The sequence below is a fragment of the Protopterus annectens genome, chromosome 8.part0, assembly GCF_019279795.1.
Source record: "Protopterus annectens isolate FY-2018-M chromosome 8.part0, PAN1.0, whole genome shotgun sequence".
NCBI classification, from domain to species: domain Eukaryota; kingdom Metazoa; phylum Chordata; order Ceratodontiformes; family Protopteridae; genus Protopterus; species Protopterus annectens.
Window position 1 is genome coordinate 1,921,081,235 of NC_056741.1, and position 26,819 is coordinate 1,921,108,053.

The 26,819-nt window shown below is 39.3% G+C and overlaps 1 protein-coding gene across 1 annotated transcript in view; it reads left to right on the forward strand.

Annotated features, from left to right (window-relative positions):
- Positions 1 to 26,819, forward strand: part of LOC122809720 (RNA-binding Raly-like protein) — a 725,137-nt gene that overhangs the window by 562,193 nt on the left and 136,125 nt on the right. Inside the window, exon 4 of the mRNA XM_044081421.1 lies at positions 14,912 to 15,025. Coding sequence (XP_043937356.1) covers positions 14,912 to 15,025 — 114 coding nt within the window. The remainder of the gene's footprint in view (positions 1 to 14,911; positions 15,026 to 26,819) is intronic.

The following is a 26,819-nucleotide window of genomic DNA, read 5'->3' on the forward strand; positions in this document are numbered from 1 at the left end:
ATTTGTTTATTATCCTCAGTAGTACTCTCTATCCTCTTTATGGCTCTTTTCTGGCCTGTCAGTTTTTGTGGACTACTACTTCCTTCTACAATGGGGTAGGGGCATCCTCCCCCTTAACCTGGCCTAACCCCATTGTTGGAATGTTTCTGTGTCTTCAACCAGTCCGCATATGATGATCGGGCACTTTCTTTTTTTATCTTGAGACTTTTGTGTACCCAGGTGTCTTTTTTTATTTTTTAACCTACTTCTATCCATGGTATATTTATTTATTTTATTTTATTTTTATTTTACATTTGTTGACCGGGCTAGTCTAGCTGGATATATGTCCATTTTCAGTAGAGATAAAATCAACATATGTTCTGGAACTCAAACAGTTAGAGATCATACATAAGTTAGATCAGATTCACAAATTTTTTTATAGCATATAAAAGGATGTACAATGTCTAATAATTGCAATAGTGAATAAAGGTTTAAGCTCGAGGGTAGTAGAAGGAGAGGAAAAGTGAGATAAATAATAGTGATGGGACAGGAGTCAGGGATTGAGAGATTGGGAAGAGAGAGGAGGAGAGAAGTAGGACAGTGAAGAGTAGAAGTAGGGCTAGGTAGCAAGCAAAGCTAAAGTTAAAGGTGCAGGGTGGAGTGCATGAGGGAGGGGGGATGGGTAGTACAGGAACAAAGCCAGTGGTTATGGAAGTTGGGTTTGATTTGTTGATTTGTTTTTGAGGTAAGTTGATTAGTTAGAGGTTTCCCAGGCAGCAAATTCCACCTGCCCTACCAGCAGAAATTGTGTCACTGTGTGAAAGTTATGAGCCTTTATGGGTTTGGTCATGTTTGGTCCTTTAACAGAACGAAGAAGTGAAAGCAGGAGTAAGGGTATAAGTTGAGTATGAGACAAAGTGTTATAAGAGTTGGGTTAGGTGGTTGTGGGTTGTTGTTGGGTGGTGAGATAGTGTAGTTAGTGGGATAGTTTTTAGTTTCCAGCCAGTTTCAGATTAAAAGGGTTTAGTGGTGGGGAAAAAGGTTTACTAGTGGCGGCGGGCAATATTATTATGGTAGGTTACTGGTTCAGGAGTTTGTTTTCTTGAGGTTGGGTTTGATGGAGGCAGAAAAGAGTAGATATAAGATGGAGGAGAGATATAAGAGGGGTGTCTAGAAGCATGGGAAGGAAATGGGAAAATGAAATGTAGACCACTATTTTTGTCATTTTTTGATTTTGTAGTATTGATTTTGTTTTTTTGTTATATTCATGTGTATCAATGGTTATTCAGGAGAGATACAGAACAGTTTAGTTGTAGTATCAGAGTTGTTGTTAGTGAGGTTGTGTTGAGTTGGAGTGGAGGGGTGGAGTGGTGTGGTTTTTATTGAGAGGGGAGAAGAGGTTTTAGTTGTGAGAATGTTTTGGCCGTTGGCGTTTAGAGTTTGGGTGCTGTGTTGAACATCATGTGGGTTAATGATCGAGCAAGGGAGGGATTTGAGATCTGATATTGAATGCAGCAAGCATGAGGAATTACAGTAACTTGAGGTCAGGGAGGCAGGACAGAGTGAGGAGAGGAGAGAAGAGGAGGAGAGGGAGAAGATAAGAGGAGGGGACTCCAGAGATGGTTTTCCAGTGAGATGGCTTTTTCCCACAGAATGAACAGTTGTCTGTTACTGAGGAGGGCTGCAAGGTCCCATCAAATGCTTAGCTGTCAAAAGTTTAAGTGAAAGAAGAATATTTGAAAAAGAAGAAAGGTTGACCATGTCAAAATAGAGGAGAAGAGAAAATCAAAGCATTGGAGAGAATTATAATTCGATTTGTAAAGGAAAGGAGGGTGGGCGTGCTTGGTGGGGTCTAAGTGAGGGTGCTAAAAGAAGGGCTAATAGTTAGCTGAAATATTGTGTATATTGTGTTAGTTAACTGATTTCCATAATTTTTGCTATAAAGGGAGAAAGTTATAGAAGGCTCAATAGAATAAATTTTGGAATAGATCATAGAGTCACCATAGTTTGTAGAGAGTGGTTACCTTTGTCATGATTCCTTCTTCTCCAGGGATGGTTCCTTCTATCATGTCTGGTTATTTCTTTGGTGGTTGGGTAGAAAAAGGAAGAGTGATTGGGTAAGCTATTTCCAGGGAAGGAGTTTGGAACAAAAGGGTACAGATGAAAGAGGTAGGAATAGTTTATAGATTTTTAGGTAAGAAGAGCTTGCCAGATGTGGGGAGGAATAGAGTTTAGAAGTTTAATTGGAGGATTAGAGTTTGAATTGTTTTTTTGTCTAATGAGAGTTATTATTGTTAAGTTGTTATGAATTGTTTGTGTTTGTTTAGTGGAAAGAGTGTTTTAAAGTGGCATTTGTCAGGGAGGGGTTTAGCTGAGGAAGGTGAAAGGAGGTTATATTTTGAGTTGGAGGAGTTTAGGGTTTGTGGATTGTTCTCTTGTAGTTCATGATAGTAAATTTTTCTTTTTTGGGATTTATTATAGCCTTTTTCGTAAGATTTAATTTTTGGCCGAAAGTTCTACAGAAGTCAGAAGTTTTTTCTATGGGCGAAAGTATTTTTTGGTTTCATTTGAGAGGAAAGGGGTTGTTTTTAGATTTTTGAGGATTTGGGGCTGTTTTGTTTTGGGAGCTAATGAGTGGGCTCAGGGCATGTACTCAGAATAGAAGGAAAGTAAATTAAAGAAATGATACTGCTTCATTAAATTGGAAAAGTTCTTAAGGGTGAATATGACCGACTCTAGGTGCAGTTTTTGAAATTAGTCTGGATTTGAAAGTGGATGTAGGAGTTCTTTTTTTCTTATATTAGGGAGATGGAGATAGTCCTGTCTTCTTTAGTATACATTAAGTTAAAAAGTGTAGATGTTCTTATTCATTATAAGAATCCAATCTAAAATAGTTTGTTTCATACTTGTATATTGATCAAATTAAAAGGTATTGTTTCAATATTTATATAGTAGAAAAGCTAGTTTATAGGGGTAATGGTTAGTATGAAAGTCGGCGTTTTAATGTGAGGAGAATGAGGAATATTGTTATGAGAGTATTCAGTCGATGTTTTGTTAGAGAAGAATTATTTGGTATTAGGAGTGCAGTGTGGAAACAACTGAGAATCTTCTACAATTTTGTATTTTGCTCCAGGAGAGTAGTGATGGCTTTATCTACCTTACTTTCTCTCAGCATTAAGTTGAAAATGTTGTAGATGGCTTTCACCTTTTTAACACTATTGTTTAGACCAGGCTGAAGGGTAGAGTGATGCAGATTCCATTTTAAACAGTATTACTGGGTACTCCACCACCTTATCGTTTAGTGGGCCTAGCCACTAACTATATATAACCTTGTGGTATAATTTCGTACTCTATAGAATTGGGTTGGCAGGTTTATTCAACTTTATAGTTTAGTGTCCCATTGGGTATCTTTAGGGAGGTTGGTGAGGTAACACCATTGTTTATTAGCCATTGAGGGGTGTATCTGGTTGAGGAGGTGTGAATGTCAAGGTTTAGATGGGTTAGATGCTTGGGATAGGGAAATGGGTTTGGAGGTTGGGAGTTTGGGTGGCAGGATCTTATGAGTAGGGTCATTAAGAGGGGTAGGGTGATTTAATTTACCCCAGGTAAGTTAGAGGCCATATTAGGTTATCGAGTAGGTGGGGTAAAGTAGAGGTGGGAGGCACTATGGGTTATGGATGGGGGGGTGTTAGAGGTTGGAATTGCAGTTGAGAAAAGTAGAAGAGTAGTATAAAAGGAAGATGTAAGTGTTGTAGAATGAGAGGCTGAAAATGGGTGGGTACAAGGTCAAGGTAATTGTATAGGTAGAGTAGAAGTTAGAAGTGGTTATATGGCAAAAAGGATTATAATGCTTGAGGAAGAGTGTGTAGGTATTGAAGAGAAAGAAAAATTAGAAAGGCAGGAGGGGAGAAGGTAAAAGGATTAGGGAAGTCAGAGGATAGCAAGTGTAGTGGAGGGAAAGATAAAGGACAAGATTAGAGGGGAGTATGGAAAGGTAAAGATGGGGGTAAGAGTGTGGGGAAGGAGGAGAAAGAGAAGAGGTAAAGAGAGAGGAGAGTAGGTAGGAAGGATAGGAGAAATTAGAGGAGAGGAGGGCTAGGAGGGGTAAGGGTGTGAGGAGAGAGTATAAGGTAGGGAGAAGGGAGGAGAGGCTGATGGGGTGAGGGGATCTGAGGGTAGAGTATAGGTGTTGGGTAGAGGGGGTGGGTGGGTGGACTAGTGAGGAGGAGGGGAAGCCCAGGAGAAGGCAGCTGAGGAACCCGGAGAGAAGAGAATTAGACCCAGGAGGAATGAAAGGTAAGAGAGAGAGGAAGGGGCATCAGAGAAGAAGAGGTGAGAGAAGGAAGGGAAGAAGAGGAACCTCCAGAGAGGGAGGTGTAGAATGAAATAAGTAAGCACAGTGGGAGAAATCAAAGTGTGAGAGGTGTCCAAGGTTAAGACTAGTAGAAGGTGCTATATAAAATACATTATATACATCAGTGTCATACCCAGTAAAGTATAGCTTAGTTAAAGAGCTCATTGCTAGCCAGTATTCCACCTTTTCCTACATTCCACTATAGCTGATATTGGTTATTATATGTATTTGTGGATTCCAACATGTTCTTGTTACACAAATTTGTAAGGAAAGCAATGTCATACATTTGCAACTCACTAAAAGAAATCCTCATAGGAGGTTACCAGGCTAATGGCCCTAGAACCTTTTTAAGCATGGACATTCATGCCCCAGTTTTCGTAATTGTCAGTGCCCTAGGACTAGAATGACTTTGATATATGCCTGTGCCTTAGAGCTTCTATAAAGTGCTGCTGTCCATAAAGGCCACAGGTGACAAGCAGGGATGAATTTATGATTTCCCATCTGTTGGTCCAAAATGTTATTTAAATAGGCTTAAAGAAGAGCTGTGTTTCACATAAATGGGGAGTCTTTTCCAGAAAAAGGGTAATCTCACAAACATGCATCTGTTCCTCCAGCATGTTTTGCTTATGTCACAGACACGGTTTAGATGCTTAGATTGGGTAATTCTTGTGCTCTTTGTTTTGTGAATGTGTGGCATATCCATCAGGGCTTGATCCGAGAAGGCCTTGTAGGCTAGATATAGATTGCTCCAAAGTAGTCTGTAGGAGACTGAGTACAGGGGCAAGGGTTTTGTGTTTTCCTCATAGGACATGTTATTTACACCCTTTATTCTTTTAATGAGGAATGTCTGTGGCCACTATAGTTGTTGCAAATGCCTTGTGAAGTACATGCTGAAGAGTGCAGAAGAGTACTCTCGATTATTGGTCTAATGAGCGCTAAGAATAATGGGATTATGATCTACTTAGACCTGTTTGCCATGCCATAACTTATAACTTGCCTCACATAGAAGGCTTTTCTCACCACCATGGACACATGGTGATCAAAGTTGAGGTTACTGTCAATCTGAGTTATCAAGTCCCTTACTAATGGGTCTACAATTAGGAGAGTGTTATCAATGTTGTAATTTGCAGGAGTGGTCATATTTGCTATGACTTCAGAGAAGTGTATTCCAAACAGGAGATGTCTAAGTGCTGAGTCCTGTGGAACACCACTAGAAGCTAAGGACAATCCCTCTGGAAATGAAACTCCTGGAGCAGGCAATCCCCCACTCCTAGAGAGGAGTTGGAGCTAAGCTATCAAGCGCAGAGGCTCCAAATGGAATCAATGGCTCCAAAAATATTGGAGTTGAAGTCAACCCCTCGGATCCAATGCCAATGCTTTGCCTCCAAGAGCCATAGTGCTCCAGCAGAGTCAGAACCGATTGGGTCAGGGAAGTAGTCACAGTCAAAGTAGGAAGAACTTTAAGAACCAATATATCAACTCCTGGAGCCTTTGGATCCATTGGCTCTGAAATAGATGGTCGCATCAGTGAAGGCATAATGGTGGGTAGAAATGCAGGTTGACGGCTCATGGATCCAGTGGGACAGAGCTGGCAAAATCCCCATCTGAATCTGTGTTCTGAGAAATTTCTTCATCATGCTATCTACCTCTGCTTCACAAAGACAATGAGAGGACCTAACTGAAGAAGATATGGAGGGTGACTTGGAGAATGTTTTAGGATTTTCTTGCAAGAAAGGGGACCTCAGCCTCTGAGACACCTGTTCTGGTGAGCCTTGAGAACACGGAGCCAAGGGGACCTAGCCATAGACTGGTTTGGATCTGAAGGCTTCAGATCTGGTATTTTTGGAACCTTTTTAGGAGATTCTGAGGAAGATGTCTATGGAGCAGTCTTGGCAGGACGGTGCTTATAGTGCTACCTAGGCTCCTTGGATTTCTGAGATGGGGTTTGAGCCCCTGAAGAAGTACCTGAGGAGGAAACTGAAGCAGGGAGGAGACCTTTTAAAATAAGCTTGTTCCTCTGATCGCTGATAGCTCTTGCACTGAAGACCACACAAATAGCACAAGGATTATCTAAATGCGCTAGGCCTAAACAGTCAACGCACTCCCTGCGGGCATCAGAATTGGGAATCTTATGCCCAAAGGATGTGCATTTCTTAAATCCAGTAGGTCTGTCAGCCATACCAGAAAAAAGACCTACTTAAAGTACAGGACTTTTTTTTATTATAAAGATGAGGAAAAAAAAGACTACCAACAATGGTAGTTAAGAAGTATACCTGCCAGGATAAAGGAAGAACAAACTACCAAAGAATTAAATAATTACCAAAAAAAATAGCTATATTAGGGTAAGGAGGGAATATATATACATATATATATATATATATATATATATATATATATATATACATATACATATATAGATATATATATATATATATATATATATATATATATATATATATATATATATAGCTATATATTTAGATATAGATACATATAGATATATAAAGAGATAATAGAAAATATAGAAATATTTTAGTTAGAAGTTTCAAAAATTACACTCACACCACAAAGGAGTTCAAGAAGTCACAATCCCGACTATTCTGAAGAAAGGTAAACGAGATCTCAGGTGCTGTAACAGTCAGGGGCATTATGGATAAGGAAGGATCTTGAGATTTGGATCCTAGAATCTATAGAAAGTGGCTGAGTCGTTATCTAATGGTAGGATCCAAACCCATTCATTAAGGAACAAATGAAAATGACAACATCAGCCGTAATTATTACTAATTCCTGTGGGATAAGTTTACATGAACCCATCCAGTCATCAGTACTTTAATTGAAGGAGGCTAAGGTGTTACACCAGTGAACATACAAGAAGAGTTTATTCCACAAGTTAGGAATCCTGTGGATAATAAAATTGTTCTTCCATGAATCCCTATTTATTTTTTGATGTAAGCTTGCAGTTTTGTTGTGCATGTTCTTATCATTACAAAAAGACATACGAGTCTGTAAGAGAAAGGAAAATAGCGAAAAACGTTTTCAATCTGTGGATAACGAAGGAAGACTAGCCCTTTGATTCTGTTGATTAGGAAATACTGAGGTCTTTCAGGTTGGGATACACGTGTGGTAAGATATTTTCCTCTCTTGTTAGTCTGATTAGTATGTAAGGGGACTAAGACCCCTGTGGAGACTAAGGATATACCTTAGATAATGAAATAGACTTCCCAACTGTAACTGACACTTCATGTTCAAAACTTAGGTCAAGGTCTTTCGTGGCAGTATTGGTCTTAAAAGGTGTTCTATTTATGTGATACTCAGTGAGCTAGACTTTTCACCCAAATGCAACTGCAATACAGTTTTATTGTATTAATGCTAAGCCAGTTCTGTGACAAAAGAATAAAACCCTGACTGTGACAGAAGCAATCTGAGTCCAATAAGTGGCTCAGGCATCTCTGGCACTGGCAGAGGAGGACAGCTGTGCCCATCTTGGGAGGGGAGAGGAGGAGGGAGAAGTGCATGGAGAGTACACAACAGAGTTTAAGTTACCTGGTGGTGGCTGAGGATAACAATTGTGAAGTGCTTCCTGAGGAATGATGGGGTGTCTTACAAATATCAGCTCCTTGCAGAAGCGAGGAGTGGATCAGCAAGGTCTGCCACTTCACTCCTCACCCTCACAGCTTTACAAAGGCATGTACAGGGCAAGGAAGAAATCATTCCTCACCCTCACAGCTTTACAAAGGCATGTACAGGGCAAGGAAGAAATCATTCCTCACCCTCACAGCTTTACAAAGGCATGTACAGGGCAAGGATGAAAAACATGTAAAATACTCTAGATCAGTATGTCATGGACCCATGATGCCTTCATATCCTCAGAGGCCATGACACTTAGAGTAAGACTGGGTGTGAGGGAGGGAAAAACATATAAAAATATAATGTTTTAAACAGCAACTGATCAAATAGAACTATCATCAGCTGGTCGAAAAACAGAAAGAAAATTAAAATCTTATTTTTTCTTTGCAAGGGGGCAAGCCCCACTGTGCTCCACACACCATCTGCTAATTAAATACACCAAGTCTAAGATTTTATTACAGTGGGGAAAAGGACAAATTTCCACATCCTTACTTTACCGTGATCTCTCACTAATGAAGAGGGGGGTGAAGCCTTCAGTAACGCTGCCAGTCTTAAAGATTTAGCTCTAGCTCTTTATACTTAGGTCTTAAAAAGTGAGATATGATCAATACATCTCTTGGGTCTCTAGGTATGCTTCCCAATGTGATCCTATCTACTAAAAATTTTGTTTTCATCTCTTTCCGATTTCTTAAACTTCTCTAAACCGGAGCAGGAAGCTAAACCAATCACAATTTAGGAGGAGTAATATTTTCCAATATATGGAGTGTATCATCATTACATTCTGTATTATCACATGAGGAAGTCCTGATATCCTAGCAGAATATGTACATAATGATTAATTTTCGAAATTGTTAGTATTTCCAATAGTCAAGCCCAAGTAATCTTTTAAATTTAGCATCATATTCATACATAAATGGTAAACAGATTACAGTTTTAGCTGTACTACTTCATAAAATAGAATCAGTTCCGCAACATTTACAATTTCCCTCATTTTTTGGTATCAACATTTTGTTTCAAAAAATCAAGCCTTTCCATCATCACATATTAAGTCTCTCAAGAATTTTAAAATTCCCTCAAAACTTTAACTGGCATACCTGTAGAAAATGCTTCAAAGGCATATGATAGAGAACAAAGAACTACAAGGACTGAATCCCATGATCCAAATCCAATCCAAATATTTTCCATCCTCAGAATTCATTTAATCTGATCTCCCTTCCCTTTAAATCTTATTAGCAGAATGTTTAAAATGATGCCCTAACCATATTCCTAAATATTAGTATACTGCACCTTAAAATAAAAATATATATACACACACTAGTTGTAGAGCACAGCACAGGGAGGACTGAATTTTACAGCTGCTACTCACATCTTTGACTTTATCATATAGCCTAAGAACACCCAAATCTGTTTAATGATTGAAAGAATCTATGTCCCTGTTTGGCTTTACTAAACATATCAAAACATTACCTGCAAACAAAAAATCTGTCACCTGCTAAGTACCCTTATAAATTTGAACTCCTCGGAATCACTGCTTAAGGTTCTAAATTAAAAACAAACATAACCAGTGGCAAAGGATAACCTTGTCTTATTCATCTCAAAAGCCTAAAGTCTGAAATTCCATCAGGTATTTTCACACTAGCAAAAGAAACTTCACATACAATCATGATCAGAGCCGCATCTTTTATATGTAAAATAAACTCTTTATCTTTGTTAAGTAATACCTCACTACACAAGCAAAATGCCACCCCTGCACCCAAGCTCGCAATAAATAATTTATCATTATTTGACTGTGCAGTCATCACTTATCAAGTTTTCAATACATTCAATTTTTACCCGCCTCTGATAATTTTTTTTATGCAGTGTCCAAAGATTTACTGTAATACCAGTGCATGGTATTGGTATCCCTTGCATGACCCTGCAAATACAATTTCTCCTGTGGTAAATTTAGGCAATTATAAACCTTGCAAATACTGCACAACTTCTTTGACATATCCTCATCACTTTCCATCTGATAGAGCATTTGATAACACTGACAAAGCATCTCCACTATCATGCAGTTACCAAAATACTTAAGCTGTATATTGAGCATACATTGATGGTCATAGCCCTGTACTGATTCTTACAAATTATTATAAAAATGTATGACATCCTATGTGTAGGTTGACTAAACAGTCTTCTAGTGATTCATTCAACCTTACTGGCTTTATACCAGGGTGAAGTATCAGAGTTCTAGGAGGTTTCCAAATGTCACTGGGTCAAAGATGATTGACCAAAGTTTTAAGCACTGATGCTGCATTTCTGTAGTATCTTATTTTATAGCCTTCAGAATTTGGATATGTTTTGCTTTCTTAACCATTTACCCTTATTTAGTTTGACCACTGGGTCTTGCACAATGATGTCAGCATATCTCATCTTCATGCCATGTACCCCCTCCCCTATATTGGCATGCTAATAATTTGTGCATGGTTCTCTCTAAATCACAAGAAGCTAACAGAAGTAAAGGTACTAGAGAACTTAGCTATAGTTGTTCATATTACAAGTTTATTCAACGATAAAACAATTTTTCTGTTTTTAGAGCTCAATTTCCGTCAATTACTCTTAGGATAAAACAGTTTTTGATCAAATACACTACCTTTAAGGCTATTGGGAACATAGCGGCTAAGGCAAATCAGGAAAATTTGTAAATATAGTGAAGAAATGTTATGTATGACTCAATCTCATATTTTGCAGTGGTTTGAACTTGATCAATGTTCTTATCTGAGATTAGGCTCTATTAAATCAGTTCCAAATGCCAAACCTCTTATTCCCCATATGTGACATCTACTGTTTTTTATTCTTCAAATACAGTGGTTAAGAGATAGAAGCAGATGATTCCAAGATATTTCCCAGGATGGCTCTGAATTCCATCAGAGCAATTGTTTAATCCCATAGCCTCCAACCTCCACCATTTGGAATTTGTTTTCCACTGATTTCTGAGTATATATTTATAACCCACTACTGTAGTGGCCTAATGGCTTTCTCCTTGGAATGACCCATAGTGCTAAATATGACATATAAGACTAATAACTGTTTGGGGTTTGTTTTTGTTTTTTTTTTTTAAATTAGTCGATACATTTAATAAATACTTTACAAATGGGAATTTCTAGTAGACTTATGGCATGGAAGTTTTTCAAAGGTACTAGTCATTAATTGTAGAAATACTTTTGCAAAACATCCTGAGAGGATGTTTTATTACTATTAAGTTTGTTGATGCCACCTTATCCAGCTTCATGGCTGCTCCAGGTTCCAAATTTGCAAGAATAATCTTTTTAGATGGCATCAGAGTTGAGGAAAAGTAGAATTTTGGCATTTAAGTGGTACAAGGGTTGTTTCGCTTACCTTCCTCAGTCTGCTTGAGAAGAGTTGTTTCATTTACCATCTGCAGTCTAGCTGACATATCAGGAACAGATCATGTTCAGAAGATGTGGGATAGCATTAATTTCAAATATTCACTGGTCTACCAATTCCAAGTCCTTGAAGGCCATAATACGGCATCAAGTTATTTTTCTACCTTGCATTATTTATTGAGGGATGGTTCTGATTTATAACTTTTTCTTTTTGGGAGTGGGTTAATAGTTCACCTGGAGATTATCACCCTTTACTTAATGTAGTACAAATGGTTCCTATACTCTCTAGATATCTAGTATGACATACTTACCTGCTTACAGGCTGGTAACATTTTTCTTTTTTATACTCTAGTATAAGTTAACAATGTTTATTACCACTTGTGATAGTTGTTGGAGTTGCTCTGAATGTGGGTACACATTTTCTCAGACTCTCTTAAACTGATTGAATTATGGAGAAAAGTTCAGGTGGCATTCCAGACTGCATGGGACTCTGATATCTTACCTTCAACTGAAACAAAATCTGTGGGGGAGCTGCTTGTATACCTGAATAGGTTCTTCTTCAGGCTGACACTTTTTTTGAGGGGACATTATTAACAATAGCTAAAATGTATACCAAAATGCTGAAAATAAACAATGCCACTGGAGATTCAGATACTGAGAACTTTAATACAGATATGTTACTTTACTGAAGCTACTGAATGTTTTTATTTCTATCATGCAACACAACAAATACACATAATCATTCCTAGAAGGTACATACATTCACTTATTTCTAAACGATTGTTTACTTGAGCACAACATTTACAGTTCCTTATTCAAAGAGAACCTTACACTGACAGTATACATTATCTGCCTCCTTATATTTCCCTCTTGTAACATAAATGTTGTACTGCTACCATTTGCTTTAGACTTCCTCTGAAAGCTTAATTATGGAATCTGTTCCTCTTTTGTTATCCTTCCACCTTGCTCATAACACCCAAATGTACACCCCTCATACTTCCTTTTAACTATAAATCCGTAGTCTTTCTCATATCATTTATGTTCATTAAACACAGAAAGTATAATCCCCTCACCTTCCAAAGCCCTAGACTACTAGTTTTGACATCTTTCCCAGTTCCCTATCATTTTTTTCTATAACCTGAACGAAGTCCAGCCCTCCTTTCTCCCTGCCTGATGTTCCAAACTACCTCCATGTTGCCCTACTTCTCAACCTTCCTCAGAGCTTCTCCCATATCCAACTCCATTAAACTACTCCACCTCTCTGACACTGCCTTTGCCCATCACTTATATTCACATAGATCTCTTGATAGCTATATAATATCCTTTCCTATCACTCATTGACTTCCATGACCAACATCAGTGCTTCCCATTTGTTAGGTTGGCATTTCACCTGCTCAGCCAATAAACTTCTCAACATACACCACAGATATGGTGCCCCGCCCACATCAAAGAAGATAACATCAACACTAGATTATCTTCAGACACTCCAAACACTACCACACATGCAAAAATATTGCATCAGTTTTGTAAAATTTCCACAATAGTTACATCTTAATTGCCAAAAAAAGAATTCTTCTATCCCTTGTTGCTCCAAAGTACAGCTTAATCATGTAAATGAAACATGACCAAGACACTGTTTTCTGGATAACACTGGATATATGCAGAGATTCAGATGATCTCTGACCTTAGTTAACAGTGCTTTTTCATATTTATAATGATCTGCATTGAATTAAAATGTTAGCTCTTCAATAATATGGGACGTCTAGTGTGGCAGCAAATATTTGGAAAAGCATCAGATATGGTAATGCTGCATAAATATTACCCCAGGCATAGCAGTGTAGAACAGATATTATCTGATAGAGTCATTGTGACAGAGGAATCATTTCTTCTTGAGAAACACAAGTGCTTGAATCAGGCAAATTCAAGCACTGCAATTTGAAAATAGTTCTTTTCTCTGCATTTAACTAAAAAATAAAAAATAAACATTTAATTTTTGTGCAAAAATTAAGTATCTGCCTTCCCTTTCTGTAAGTAATGGAAACCTGTGTGGTGATTATAATGAGCAGCAGGTGGTCTGCAAGTGTTGCAGTGGACTTATCCCCCATCCCTTAAAATCCTCATAAGTGTCCAGTCATGATCACAATTTTGTACATACAAGACAGAATGCTCACTATTTTTAGAAGCTGCACCTTGGATAATCTGGCAAATGTGAAATGTTAAATAAAAGATGCATTGAAAGAGCTGATAATGCACAACAAATGGGTAAAAGTAAATTATTAGAGAACAAGCACTTTATAAAGAACTAACCTCACAGATAGGTGTACTGATTAATTTCTCTAGGAAAATGACAGCAAAGGTAATGTCACGTGATACCCAGAGATAATTTGAATGAATAATTATCTGAAGAATGTGACATCAGAGAAGTAAATACCTCAAAACAAATATATGAAAAAACCTTAACATAATTTGCATATTCAATCCCAGAATGCTTCATGAAAGTCTCCACAAGCTGTCAAAGTCTTTGCAATACAGAGAAGGATGAGGCCAAATATCATATGTAATGCCAACAGAATAAACATACTGGGGAATTACAATGCTATGCTGCAGAATACCTATACAAGGGGACTGGTAACATCACAGAGTAAATAGCAAAGGGAATCAACACCATAGCTAGTACCTCCAAATAAATACCCAAGGAAGGGGCATTAGGGTAGTGGAAGGAAATAAAAAGTTTAAGGGAAATAGAATCTAAGAGCAAAGCTAATCTAGTGAGGATATAGGTTTATTCGTCAAAAACATAGTGCAGTGCAACAAAGTACTTGTAAATGAAACACGCTGACACAGAAAGTGAATTTATCATAAAGAAGTTGATAAAATGCACAAAATAGAAAAAGAAAATTAAATATTACAGAAGATCAATGCATGCAGAGCAAAGAACTGCCTACTCCTAAACATGAAATAAAACCCCACACTAGAAACCATCTGTAACTTCAAGGTTACTAATGTCTTCAAACAGAAGGTATTTCAGTCAACTGAACTTTTATTCAGTTTAATAATTGATCAGACCAAATTCAATCAACTTGTCTCAAAGAAACAGTTTTTACTCAAATGGTCCCTCTGACTGCCCACTGCCATATACAGACATCCGAATGGAATCAAAACTATAGCCAGCAATTTGTACAGTACAGAATTACATATTTCAGGCCTTGTAATCCTGCCTCAGCCTTTATCATTTACAACATCTTAATCTCCTTGTTTATTTTCTTGGAGCAGTTCTGCTGAGATGTAATGTATCTTTGTTGTGATTAGTACATTTGGTCAGCGTGATAGCAAGGAACTCTGCTAGGGGTCACACTCATTAATTCAGTAATGCCAGCACATGAGAGTGAAACCTAGCTCATAATACCCCTTAACTTTAACAGACTTGATCAGCATTGAATCATTATTATTATTCATGCTCCATTTCTGTTCCTAAATATGTAAATACAAGCTTCAAGCATTTGGATGTGCCCGTTTCTGGTTACTTAAATGCATTCTAAAAAGCAATCTGCTCCCTTCTCCACAGCAAAACCAGATGATCTGCAGACAATCAAGCAGGAACTAACTCAGATAAAAGCACAAGTTGATGGCCTCCTGGAGAGTCTTGAGAAGATGGAAGAGAGGCAAAAATCAGAGGCGGGTAAGTAATCCAGAATACATTCATCTTATTCCTAGGTCAAATAGAATGTATTTTTTTCTGAAGCGCTACTCTGCATGATAAAAAAGCTTGTATAATCTGATGTTACCTGTACTGTTGATTCATCACAATGAGGTAACACAGGAGCAACAGACTTCTGATATACTAAAATGTTAGCCCTCTAGTGTTTGTTTAAAAAAAAAAAAACTTTACACAGGCAACTGATGCTGCCTGAAACAATTTGCTAAGCAAGATAAACAGTTCAATATGTACAGTACTTTAATTGTATTACTGTATCTTGTTAACACTCTACACCTTCTAAAAGCCATTTTAATTTATTTATTTCTGTGCCAGTTTACTGCATACTGCACTAGAATCCTGACTTCAACTCAAGGAAAGAAAAAGGATTTAGGCAAAGAGAATACAATGACTTAGTTGGCATTATTTTACACGTCTGTACTAGAAGCATACCATAGCAATGTGTGATTTTTTTCCTAGGGAAGGTGAATGCTGTCTCTCTCTCTCTCTCTCTCTCTCTGTTTATGTAGATGTATATATTTTATAGGGCTCCACTGTTTGGGGTATCAGAGGTATTGCCACCAGATATACCCCCTAAAAAATTATATCAAAGTTAATGCCACTGACTAAAATAGTAAAGGTATGTGACCTTAGTGGCAATCTCACTGAGTAAACAGCCAATTAGGTACCCCAGAACTTTCCAAAGGTGACCTCCTCCACCTCATACACTTCCACATGGAAGGATACAAAGATTAGCTTTAAGGTGGGGTAATGAACAGCAAGCCCTCTGATGAAAAAAAAAAAGTTCTCAAGTCCCTGGAGCCTACTGAGGTCCAGATTATCATGACTGAATTGCTAGCCATGATGTTCTCACCTGTGCACTGATGCTTCCCAGGTGGCATTCCTTGCCACTACACCTTGAGTGAGCTAAGAAAGCCGCAAGGCTTTTTGTGTCCTCTGGTGCATTCCTGCTCTGAATGTGAGGATAACAGTTTGTGTCATACACTAGCAAAAGAGTTCAACTATTAAAGTGTTCAAAAAGGCAGGTAATTCCAGAAAAAATACATCAAAGATGGAAATGGGCAGGAAATAGGTGAATAAACTAAGAACCCAACTGATATACCCTGTGGTTGTCTATTTAAAGACTCAAGACTAAAAACCTGTTTGACAACAAGATATAAAGGCAGAGGGTACCAAGGTTCATCACATCGAGGGACACATTGAAGGTGAAGTACAAATCTTTATCATGAAAAATATGGCTATCTTATAATAACAGACTTGAAACACTAAAACGATCATTTGCATTTCTGGATATATATGCACAATGGCTTGGTGTCATAGAATGGCTGATGCATAGGTCTTCCTTGTACCTTTGATGGTAGGTTGCAGGATGAATTGCAGTGATGCGCAAAGCCATGTAACCATGGCAGATTTATTACACTTTGCCACCAAATACATTTGCATTTCATTATACTAACTTTTTTCTCTGCTGGTATCACCTTCCACACATCTGCACACAGTGCTATGGCCCTACAATAGGAATGCTGTACAGATTGGACTGTTGGTTTTTTATAGGTCTTGCAATTTGATTTGCAGATGCCTTCCATTCATCTGGCCTGCATTAGTAGTCCTGTTTGTACCACTTTTGCTTGCGGTTTTGAATAAGGAATATTTTATGGGATTATACAGACAATGGCACATTTCTGAGAATTATGTGTCCCTTTTCTAATCAGTGCTTTGTTAGCAAAGCCCTGCCCTGGCACTCCACTGTTGTACAGCAGGTTGGAAATCACATGCAAACAGCTACTATGTGACTGTCTCTCAGACTGCTGTGAATGCTGGCAGCCTCATCTGCATGTGCTTGCAGATCCCACTCTATGCAAGGAAAGTATCATCATATCCATTCTGTGGCAACTAATGTCATAACCTGCACAGTATAGTAGGATTTTTTGCAAGACTCCATTCTGTGGCACCTACTGTCATAAGCTGCACAACACAGAAAGATTTTCTGTGTGACTTTTACAGTGTACCAGACTTAAGACAGTAGCTTATCATCTATGAATATTCAGTCTGACACTTCGGAACAAAATATGCAGGAAGAAAGTGAAACTCCTAATATGCACTACTTGGAAATGTACATCATATACACAATTAAGTGAACTGATTTTAATATTGTACACTGTGCAATATGACAGATATATGGCATTCTCTGTTTTAAGTTTTATAGTCTCATGGAGCTTTTTTCTTTGAAACACCACTGAGTACGGGCACTTTATGATTAGCTAGATCATCCCAGTTAAAAATGCAAATAAATAAATAAATAAAATAAATGAAACAAAACAAATAGGAGTATCCCTGCAACAACCCTTAACTGAGCCAAGTGACTTACAAGATAATATTGTAATCTCTTTTCTTTTTAACTTATTTATTTATTTTTGAGAATAGGGCTCATTACCTAACAATATTCTGCAATTTTATATATCACTGAAATTGCCTAGGAAGTGAACAATACTAAAATATCTATATCCAGATAGGAGCTCTAAGCAGTGAGGAAAGTATGGCATATGGCATACTGTTAATTGAAACCTCCCTCAAATGGGCTCAAAAGTGTTTAAGTTATCATTAGGTAAAGGTACAAGTCTAGTGCTTGCTTGGACATTAACTGTAGGCTGCTTCAATAGGCACTGCTGTGGGATCACTTAAGTGCTACTTCAGATAGTCAGTAATTTCTTATTAATCCATGCTTTCTCTTCCAGTAGTACACATACATTCACAGCCTGTCTCTTTGCTCCCCATGCAAAGTATTGAAACAATATTCATTATTTTACACAAAAGTGCAAATTTCAGTTGTACTTTCATTAAAAAAGTAAATTAACTCTGAGTTTTTCATTACAATACTGCCCAGCTAAATATTTCTCATTTTGAGTCTCCGTTACCACCTCATAGCGTCACTACTTGTATCTTGCCCTGTATGTAACACCAGCTTCTTCTTCTTCTTTCGGCTTTTCCCGGTTAGGGTTCACCACAGGGGATCAGCTGTTCACTCATGATTGGCAGTGGAGTTTTACAGTGTCGAGTTGCCAGCCCGGCGGCCAACCTTCCACAGAAGGCATACACTTGCACACAATCACACCTAGGGCCAATTTAGAGTGTCCAAACCACCTACAGCATGCCTTTGGGATGTGGGAGGAAACCGGAGCTCCCGGAGGAAACCCATGCGACCACAGGGAGGACATGCAGACTCTGCACAGAAGGCACCCCAACCGAGGATAGAACCAGAGAACGTCTTGCTGTGAGGCAGTAACACTAACCGCTGCACCACCATGGCTGCCCCCTGTATGTAATCCCAGCTATGCATTTGAATACATAAAAGACATCAGCCTTGAAGTGTTGCAAACATTTTCCATATCTCAGTATATTAATTAATTAGTGGTCAGCTGTGGAAATATGTTTCAAATGAGGCAGGAAACAGGTAGCCACAGCATTATATCAGCTGACCAAAACCAGTCATTCAGAAATCATGACTGAGTAATCACTGTAACAGAAATCAAGACAGAGTGTTGCTTCCATATCCTCCTCCCCATACAACTTTAGTTGCATAATGCCCCTTGAGGTCTGCTTCTGTAAAAATATGTTTAAAGGGAGCCTCATGTGTTCATATTTCATCAGAGGTATGGGAGTAGACAATGGGTTTGATTCTGGATTCCTATAAAAGGCAGACTTTTGTTAGACCATGCTAAGCAGCCAAGCAGGTAGCAACAACAACAACACTTTTTTCTGGTCTGCTCCCAGTTTGGTATTTGCTGAGAAGCAACTGCTGTATCACCATCATCATCATCATTAGTATTAGTCCTACTACTATTCTTTCAGCAGAACTCAACAGAGGCCCATTCACAGGAACAGGCCCTACAGTCTTTTAATCCGTTTTGATAGTCAAGAAGTGATTTTTAAATGCAACAGACATTTCAAGCAAGCTTAATCTGAGGTGATGGTTATTTTGGTAAAACAGTATTACTTCCTTTAGGGGATGCAGTCCTTTATTTAGTTATGTCAAGATGGGAATGACAGTGTGAATATCACTTTGTATATCGCAGTTTGTTTTCTTTATATGACAAACTGTAATTAAGGATAACTGGTATTAATAATTCCAAAGCTGTTTCCCTAATATGTCAGCTCTTCACCCACATCTTTCTTCCAAACTAACCACATTCAGTTCTTCTAATTACTAAACAACTAAATAACTTAACAATACTCCAGTAATATGGCAGTTAACTCCTCTTCCTTCTCTTTCACTTTCTGTCTCTAACTCATATGACATCATGTCTTTGACTACCACATCGCCCCATTCATATCTTCTCTGAATGTCTTAACTACATTTCTCCCTAACTCACGCCTCACTGAACTTTTTCTAGATCATATCTTACAACAAATAGCTCCTGTATCCTTAAGTATATCTTACTGTGCACAAGACACCTTTTTATCCCTAATTAGTATCTACTTATCACTACATAATGATTTTTTTTTCACTCTCCCTCTTCTAGAATTGCTTCTATCCTGCCTGGGCAACCAATATTTATTACTTCCTCAATATTAAAGCTATTAAACATGTGAACCACCAAAACTGTACCTGCATAAATCTACAAAATAATTCCTTGATCTTATCAATATACGATAGTTTAATTATTTCTCTTTATGTTATGTCTTGATCATAACGCTATAAATTCTTTGCTTTTCATACAGATTGTTCATTATTATAAGAACCATTGTTTTATTATTTAATGTAACTGTGGAGCTTTTCTATTCTGACCTCCGTTGAAAAGGGATTCACTTCCCAGTCAGACTTTCTCAGTAAACAAATGTAAGTAAATGAAAAAGCAAATGAATAAATAAATGAATTATCAGCTGATTCCATCTTCTTCAGCCTCTAAGACTTCTGCAACAGGTATGGATTACATTAGCACCAATAACTTTACCAGATTTTAGCTCCTCCCATCATCCCATATATGTTTTGCACTTGCTTTGTCTCTTCAGATTTCTGAGTACATAGTTCGGCAGAAGTTTACATAAACACTGCCTCTCCCCTTGCTAAAGGCAAAAAAACAAGTAAAAAGGTCACACAGGAAAACCTCATAGCCAAAAATATCAAAAACACCATGGCAAGCCAAAGACTTCATTGTGTAATACTTTAAATTTCCTTAGAAGGAGGCTCAGAATTTTTTTAAGAAGAGCATAGAAGCTGAATCATCTATATATATATTGTTATGCTAAATACTTGACTTTAACATCTGAAATTACCCAGTTCATACCCTTCAACATCTAGGACTGATTCCCAGGCACAGCTTCCTGAGTGGTTATAACAGAACTGCATGCAAAATGCTGGCTCCAAAGATGATCCTACTCTAGGCACCACATTCAGTCTATTTCATCTTTCAGAAGGTAAGCAGATGAGCCTAATTCATACCTGCATAAACAGCTTCAGTCAAAGCATCTGAAAAAAGAATAATCTGTAGGTAGTCAAGGGGGCTGTACAGTGGAATTAACTTAGGCTGGGCCAGTAGTTTTCTGCCATGGTTATCACAGAAAAAACAATGTAATTATTGAGCTATCTTGCTAGAGTCAGTTTAGCTGCTATGTTCCAACTTATTTTGTGTAAAAAAAAAACAAAGTTATGTACTCATCGTAATGTTAGATCTGTGTTGTCATACTCCACCCATTCCTCTACCCATGGGGTGTCGGATCCATCCTTGGCCATTTTGAAGCTTAGGACCCAGTGCTCAGGCTCCTCACCCTAACCAAAATCCTCATGCACAAAAGGAGTTTCCTCATATGGAGTTTGTCCCTTTATAAATTACCTGAAAATATCCTTAATAGCAGGGGATAAGAATTTACTCAGTAGACAAAGAGCAGGATGGATGGATAAACTAGCTAAATCTTCAGAAGCAAAGTCTAACTCAGTCAGATCCTTCCTATGAAGGAATGTCTGATGAACAAGTTTATGTGATAGAATTAAAACATGGATAGGGGATGGAAGTAGGGTAGTAGAGGAGTGGACAGAATATGACAGCACGGATCTAATGTTATTGTGAGTACATAACTTTCATATCTGATGTAGTCTTTACTTGAACTCCTGGGTGGTCACATGGGAGGATATTTCAGAACACAGCTGAACCAAAAGAAGACCTTGATCTGGACTGAATGTCCAATTTGTAATGAGAAATGAAGGTGTGGACTTTTGATCAGGTGCCCACAGCACAAATGTCATCGATGGGAACACTAGAGAAAAAGGAAGTAGATGAGACCATTGATCTTGCTGAACGAACTTTAGGTTTTGAAGGAACAGATAATCCTTTCTGTTGATAGACAAAGGAAATATGCGGAGTCAGCCATCTAGTAAGGAGACCTTGGATATAGTTTGCTCCAATTTGGATTCTGAGAAGGAAATGAAAAGATGATAACACTTCCTGAAGGGAACAGAGAGATGTAAATAAAAACATAGCTGTCAATGAACATCCTGCAGATGCAAGGTATATTCACCCTTGTTGGAGAAATTTAGGAGAAATACTTGCAGATTAATGACTGGCTTGATGGAGAATTCAGAGGCCACTTTTTGTAGGAAGAATGGGTTTGTTCTGAAATAGACTATGTCTTTGTGAAAAAACAAAGTTTAGATGAACATGCATGTAGCTCAGAAATTCTTCAGACAGAAGTTACAGCCACCACAAATAAGTATTTCCTGGACAGATACTTCAAATCAGCTTTAGTAACAGGTTCAAAAGGGGATCCCATCAAAGATTGCAAAATATGGTAACATTCTATGGTGGAACTGGATCTCTAAGTGGGGGGTGTAGAAGGAAGGTACCTCAGAGAAAAGCCTTGAATATTCTAAGACAGGGTAAAAGGGTGTGCTTTTCTCCAATGTGAAAAGAAGAAATGGCAGCCAGATGAACTTCACAGTGGAATAACTAGGTCATAGGTTCATAGGTTGGTACTAGGCTATCAGCCCTAGGGCCTATACAAGCCTAGCCATAACAATTCCCTGGCTATTTCTTCCCACACTATTTACTTCCCTGGACCCCTGTCTAGCAGGGCGACTGACGTGATCCCCAGGGTGAATGTCCTTTCTCCCATCCAATCGTCAAGGTTCCTTTTGAAGAGGGCCAAAGAGACACTCTGCTTGACATGTATGGGCAAGCTATTCCAGAGTCTGGGGAGTCTCTGGGTCAGGAACCTATCCCTCCAGCATGTTTTGTTTATTGTGATGACAAGGTTTAGATCCCTGGAGCGTGTGGCTCTGAGGGATTGGGATTTCTTTAAGTGTAGCATGTCCAACAGCACTGGGTTTGACATGGCCTTGTATGTTAAGCAGAGATCGCCTCTGAGTAGACGATATGCAACAGAGTATAGCTGGAGTTTTTTAAGGTGGTCAGCATAGGGCATCTGCTTTAGGCCCGTGATTCTTTTAGTGAGGTATTTCTGCGGCCTTTCCAGTTGTTGCAGATGTCTTGAGAGGTACATACCAAATGGGGCATTGTATTCTATAATGGGTCTAATGAGGGATGAGTAAAGTGGGACAATGACCTCCTTTTTTCTGGATGAAAAGCCCTTAGTGATGAGGTGTGTCACATAGAAGGATTTCCTGACTGTTGTGGCGATGTGGTTATCGAAGGTGAGACCACTGTCCACCTGTGTTTCTAAGTCTCTAATCACACTTTCGGTGTTTAGTGTACTGCCACCTATATTGTAATTCACGGGTACATGTTTTTTCCTAAAGGGGATAACTATACATTGCTTGGCATTGAACTTGAGCCCATGGCTCTGGCACCAAGCATCTGTTTCTGTAAGGCCCTTTTGTAGAGTATCCATATCATTTGGGGATTCAATAATGGCTCCCAGTTTGCAGTCATCTGCAAACTTTGTTAGCCAGAGTCCCTTCGTGTTGGCCTGTACTTCAGAGAAGTAGATGCCAAACAAGACAGATCCCAGGACTGAACCCTGAGGTACTCCATTTGTCACTTGTCTGGATCTGGATTTGGAGTCGGCTACTTTTACAGTGTGTGTTCTATCAGTAAGCCAGTTAGCAACCCATTGGGTGACATAGGGATTAATGCCCAGCTTAGTAAGTTTATCTATGATTCCAGAGTGGGGGATGGTGTTAAAGGCCTTGGCAAGGTCTAGATAGGCTGTGTGGACTACCTTACCCTTGTCCATGGCTCTGGAGACTGATTCAAAGAAGTCAATCAGGTTCAGGAGACAAGATCGGCCCTTCACGAACCCAAACTGGGTGGGGTCCAGTGTTTGAAGGTTGCCAATTTCTTTGTTTATAAGTTCCATGATAATATGCTCCATGGCCTTGCAGATAAGGCTCGTCAGACTGATGGGACAGTAGTTTCCGGAATTCAAGGTGGATCCCCCCTTGTGAAGTGGGATAACTGAAGCTCTGTGCCACTCAGGGGGCACGAAACCTGAGGTGAGGCTATGATTAAACATGACACTTAGGTGAGGTGCCAGTTCATATTGTAGTTCTTGTAGTATACAGCCCAGGATGTCATCTGGTCCCATGGATGCTGTATTCTTAGCTTTGGAGAGTGCGTCTTTTACCTGTGTGGCCGTTATTACCGGAATTTGGCAATCTTCCGGTATTGAGATGGGCCATTTAGGGGGTGAGAGGGGGTGAAGTTGGCACTGAATCGATCTGCCAGGATATTGGCAATATCCTTGGGATCAGTATATTTAATGCCATTCTGTTTTAGCTCAGAGCAGATCTGAGTATTGCCATTTAGATTCTTGACATAGTTATAGAATGCCTTGTGGTTGTCTTTGGAATCTTTGGCAATTTTATTTTCGTAACTAGCTTTGGAGGATTTTATGAGGGATCTCAGTTTCTTACTGAGGCTGGTAAGGGAGTTTTTGCATCCTGGGATTTTCCTCTTTTCTGCAACAGTTTCTTCCTTTTGTTGTAAAGTTTGTTTATGGCAGGGGACCACCAGATTGGGTTCCTTTTTTTGGATGAGAGTATCTTGGTTTTATTTGGGATGGCACGATTCATGCATGAATGGATGTGCTCGTACAGTGCCTTAGTGTAGGATTCAGCAGTTGAACTTTCAGTTCCCATCTGCATGGGTGTCATGAAGTTTGTCACTTCTGACTTGAGTAGCATGAAATTGGCTTTGGATAAGTTTTTTATGGAGGTTTCCTTACTGGAGGGTGGGACTGTAATGTGGATGTTAAGGGTGATTAGCGTATGGTCAGACCTGACTAACGAGGGGGTGACCATAGGTGTGGAGCACCAATTTCCCATGTTGGTAATGACCAGGTCTAGGATATTGGAGCCCCTGGTGGGACTATGGATTAGTTGATCCAGGGCATTGGAATTTATAAATTCCAAGAACCGTTGGGCAAAGATGTTGGTACATGAGTAGTTTTCCTAGTTAATGGCAGGGTAGTTAGAATCACCTAGTATTAGGGTGTTTGGTTCTATCTTAATATTTTCCAGTATGTTTAAAAAGGTGTAGTGAGAATCTTGGGGTATGGTGGGGGATCTGTAGCAAGCTACAATTTGGATTGCAGTCTTACCTAGTGTTAGTTGCACCTGGAGAATTTTAGATGCATTGTGTTGGGCAACTAGCCTGGTGGTGTGAATATCCTTGGTGAATATTGACACTCCTCCACCTTTAGTGTTTCGGTCCTGATTTGGTGGCCGAAAAGTGTGGTAAGAGTTGTAGCCTGGTATTGCAGGGGTGCTCTCTGGAGCCTTGAACCAGGTCTCAGTTACTGCACAGATATCAATGTTCTCCATTTTTAGTAGTGCCTCGAGAGAGTGCATTTTGAGGTTTAGACTTCTAGCATTGAGTAGCATTACCTTCAGATTTTGCATGCTTGTACCTGTTACGGTGGTGGTTTTGTCCTTTGAACTTTGCCTAAAAAAGGCACTATAGGGCTGGCAAGAGCCTTAGCCAGTAACCTGAATCACAGGGGCAACAGGTGCAGACCATCTCTGGCAAAGCATCATGGTCTGTTGATCATGTCTTCCCAGGCAGACAGATACTGGATCCCCTTTGAATGACACCAGAAGCTTAGCCAATTGTTGAAGTCAATCATTTTGTCCTTATATTGTGGTATCATTCTGGGTGAAGGTAGGATGCTACTCAGGGCTAGGGTCATACCTGCCTGGGCCACATGATCCAAGAGCTCTTCCGTGTCTCTTTTCATGTAGTCCAGGGAGGTACATCTCAGGTCATTCACTCCAGCATGGACAATGACAGAGTCATATTTGTACTTGTTGTGGAGTGACTTGAGTGCATGTGATATGTGGCAGATCCTGGCACCCGACAGGCAGCTGACTGTAATTTTCTCCTTGTTCAACCTGGTGAGTGGGACATCAGTGTGCTGGACTATAGAGTCACCTATCACTAAAGTGTTACGTACATTGTCTTGCCTTAGGGGCTGTTGCTGGGTGGCACACTGGTGTTGTGAATTATGTGACACTTTGGTTGTGATTGGTGTTTGCATTTCAGCTTCAGAGGTCCTTGTTGCTTGGGCAGGTTACAGTTAAGGGCCTCTGCATATGCGGATTTAGTGTTGCTATATGTGGGTGTTGGTGGTGTGGGTTTAGAAGGGCTATGTGTAGCTTGAGGTGTAGTGTGAGTGTTAACATTTTCCTCTTGACTGTCTAGCACAATCTTGGGTGGAGAGAGCTTTGCTTCCATTTTAGCTATGTAAGTGCATCTCTCACAGGTTGTAGTGTTGGGTGGTAGGAGGAGATGGTTGTCTGTGTACATGAGGCAATTGCTGCATTGCCCCAGTATGCCCAGATTCACCAGGTGGACAGGAGAAATCACCGGAAGCTGATCCTTGGACATGCCTGGTTTGGTGCTTTTTTTTTTGTAAAGTACAGGAGCTGTTTTCCCTTACCTTAGCAAGGTACTTTGCAATTATAGGCTGTTTAGTGCCTACTATTAATTTCTCTTTATTAACAAGGAGAGTTCTTGAAAGAGATGAGCTAGAAAGTCTAGTATTGTAGGAAGAGGAGCTGAAAAAGGGTCAAGATCTCTTTCTGGTACCCAAACAGAAAATCTTTTCCGTTTGCTTTTGCATACCTTCCTAGCTGAAGGTCTATGTGAGGAAGATAAATCTATACAATGTTAGTGGAAAACCTGGACTGCTGAACAATCACTGGAACTGGAGAAACAATTCGGTTAATCTGAATGTCAGTATGTCTGGTCTGGGTGAGGCTCCTCAGATGGGTGAGATTTTAAGTTTGGGTCTGAGCCCAAGTCCCAAGGAGGTTGAACTAGATGAGGCCAGAGTAAGGGAACCCACATCTGTCAAGGTCAATGAGGAGTTATGATGATGACTGTGGCCTTCAGTGCCAAGGCTTTTTGAAGAAAATTTGGAATCAGAGGGAAAAGGGGAAAGGCATAAAGTAGTCCTGTGGGACAATGGTGTGTCAGAGCAACCCTGGGTGACTCCCACTCATAGTGAATCAGAGCAAAGAACTTGCTGCATTTGGTAATCAGGGGAGACATGAAGAGATCACAACAAGGAAGGCCCCAGTGGTTGAAAATCTGCTGTGCTACTAAGGGTTTGAGGGATCAGTCATGAGGGAGCAGAATGGATCAGCTCATCCTGTCCACAAGAATGCTGAACTTCTCCAGGATATGTATTTGTTCTAGAAAGTAGGGAGAAAATATCACCCATTATCATGCTCTCATGGCTTCTTGACACAAAGGGCAAGACCTGATTCCTTCCAGTTTGTTGATTCACCAAACGGCAGCCATGT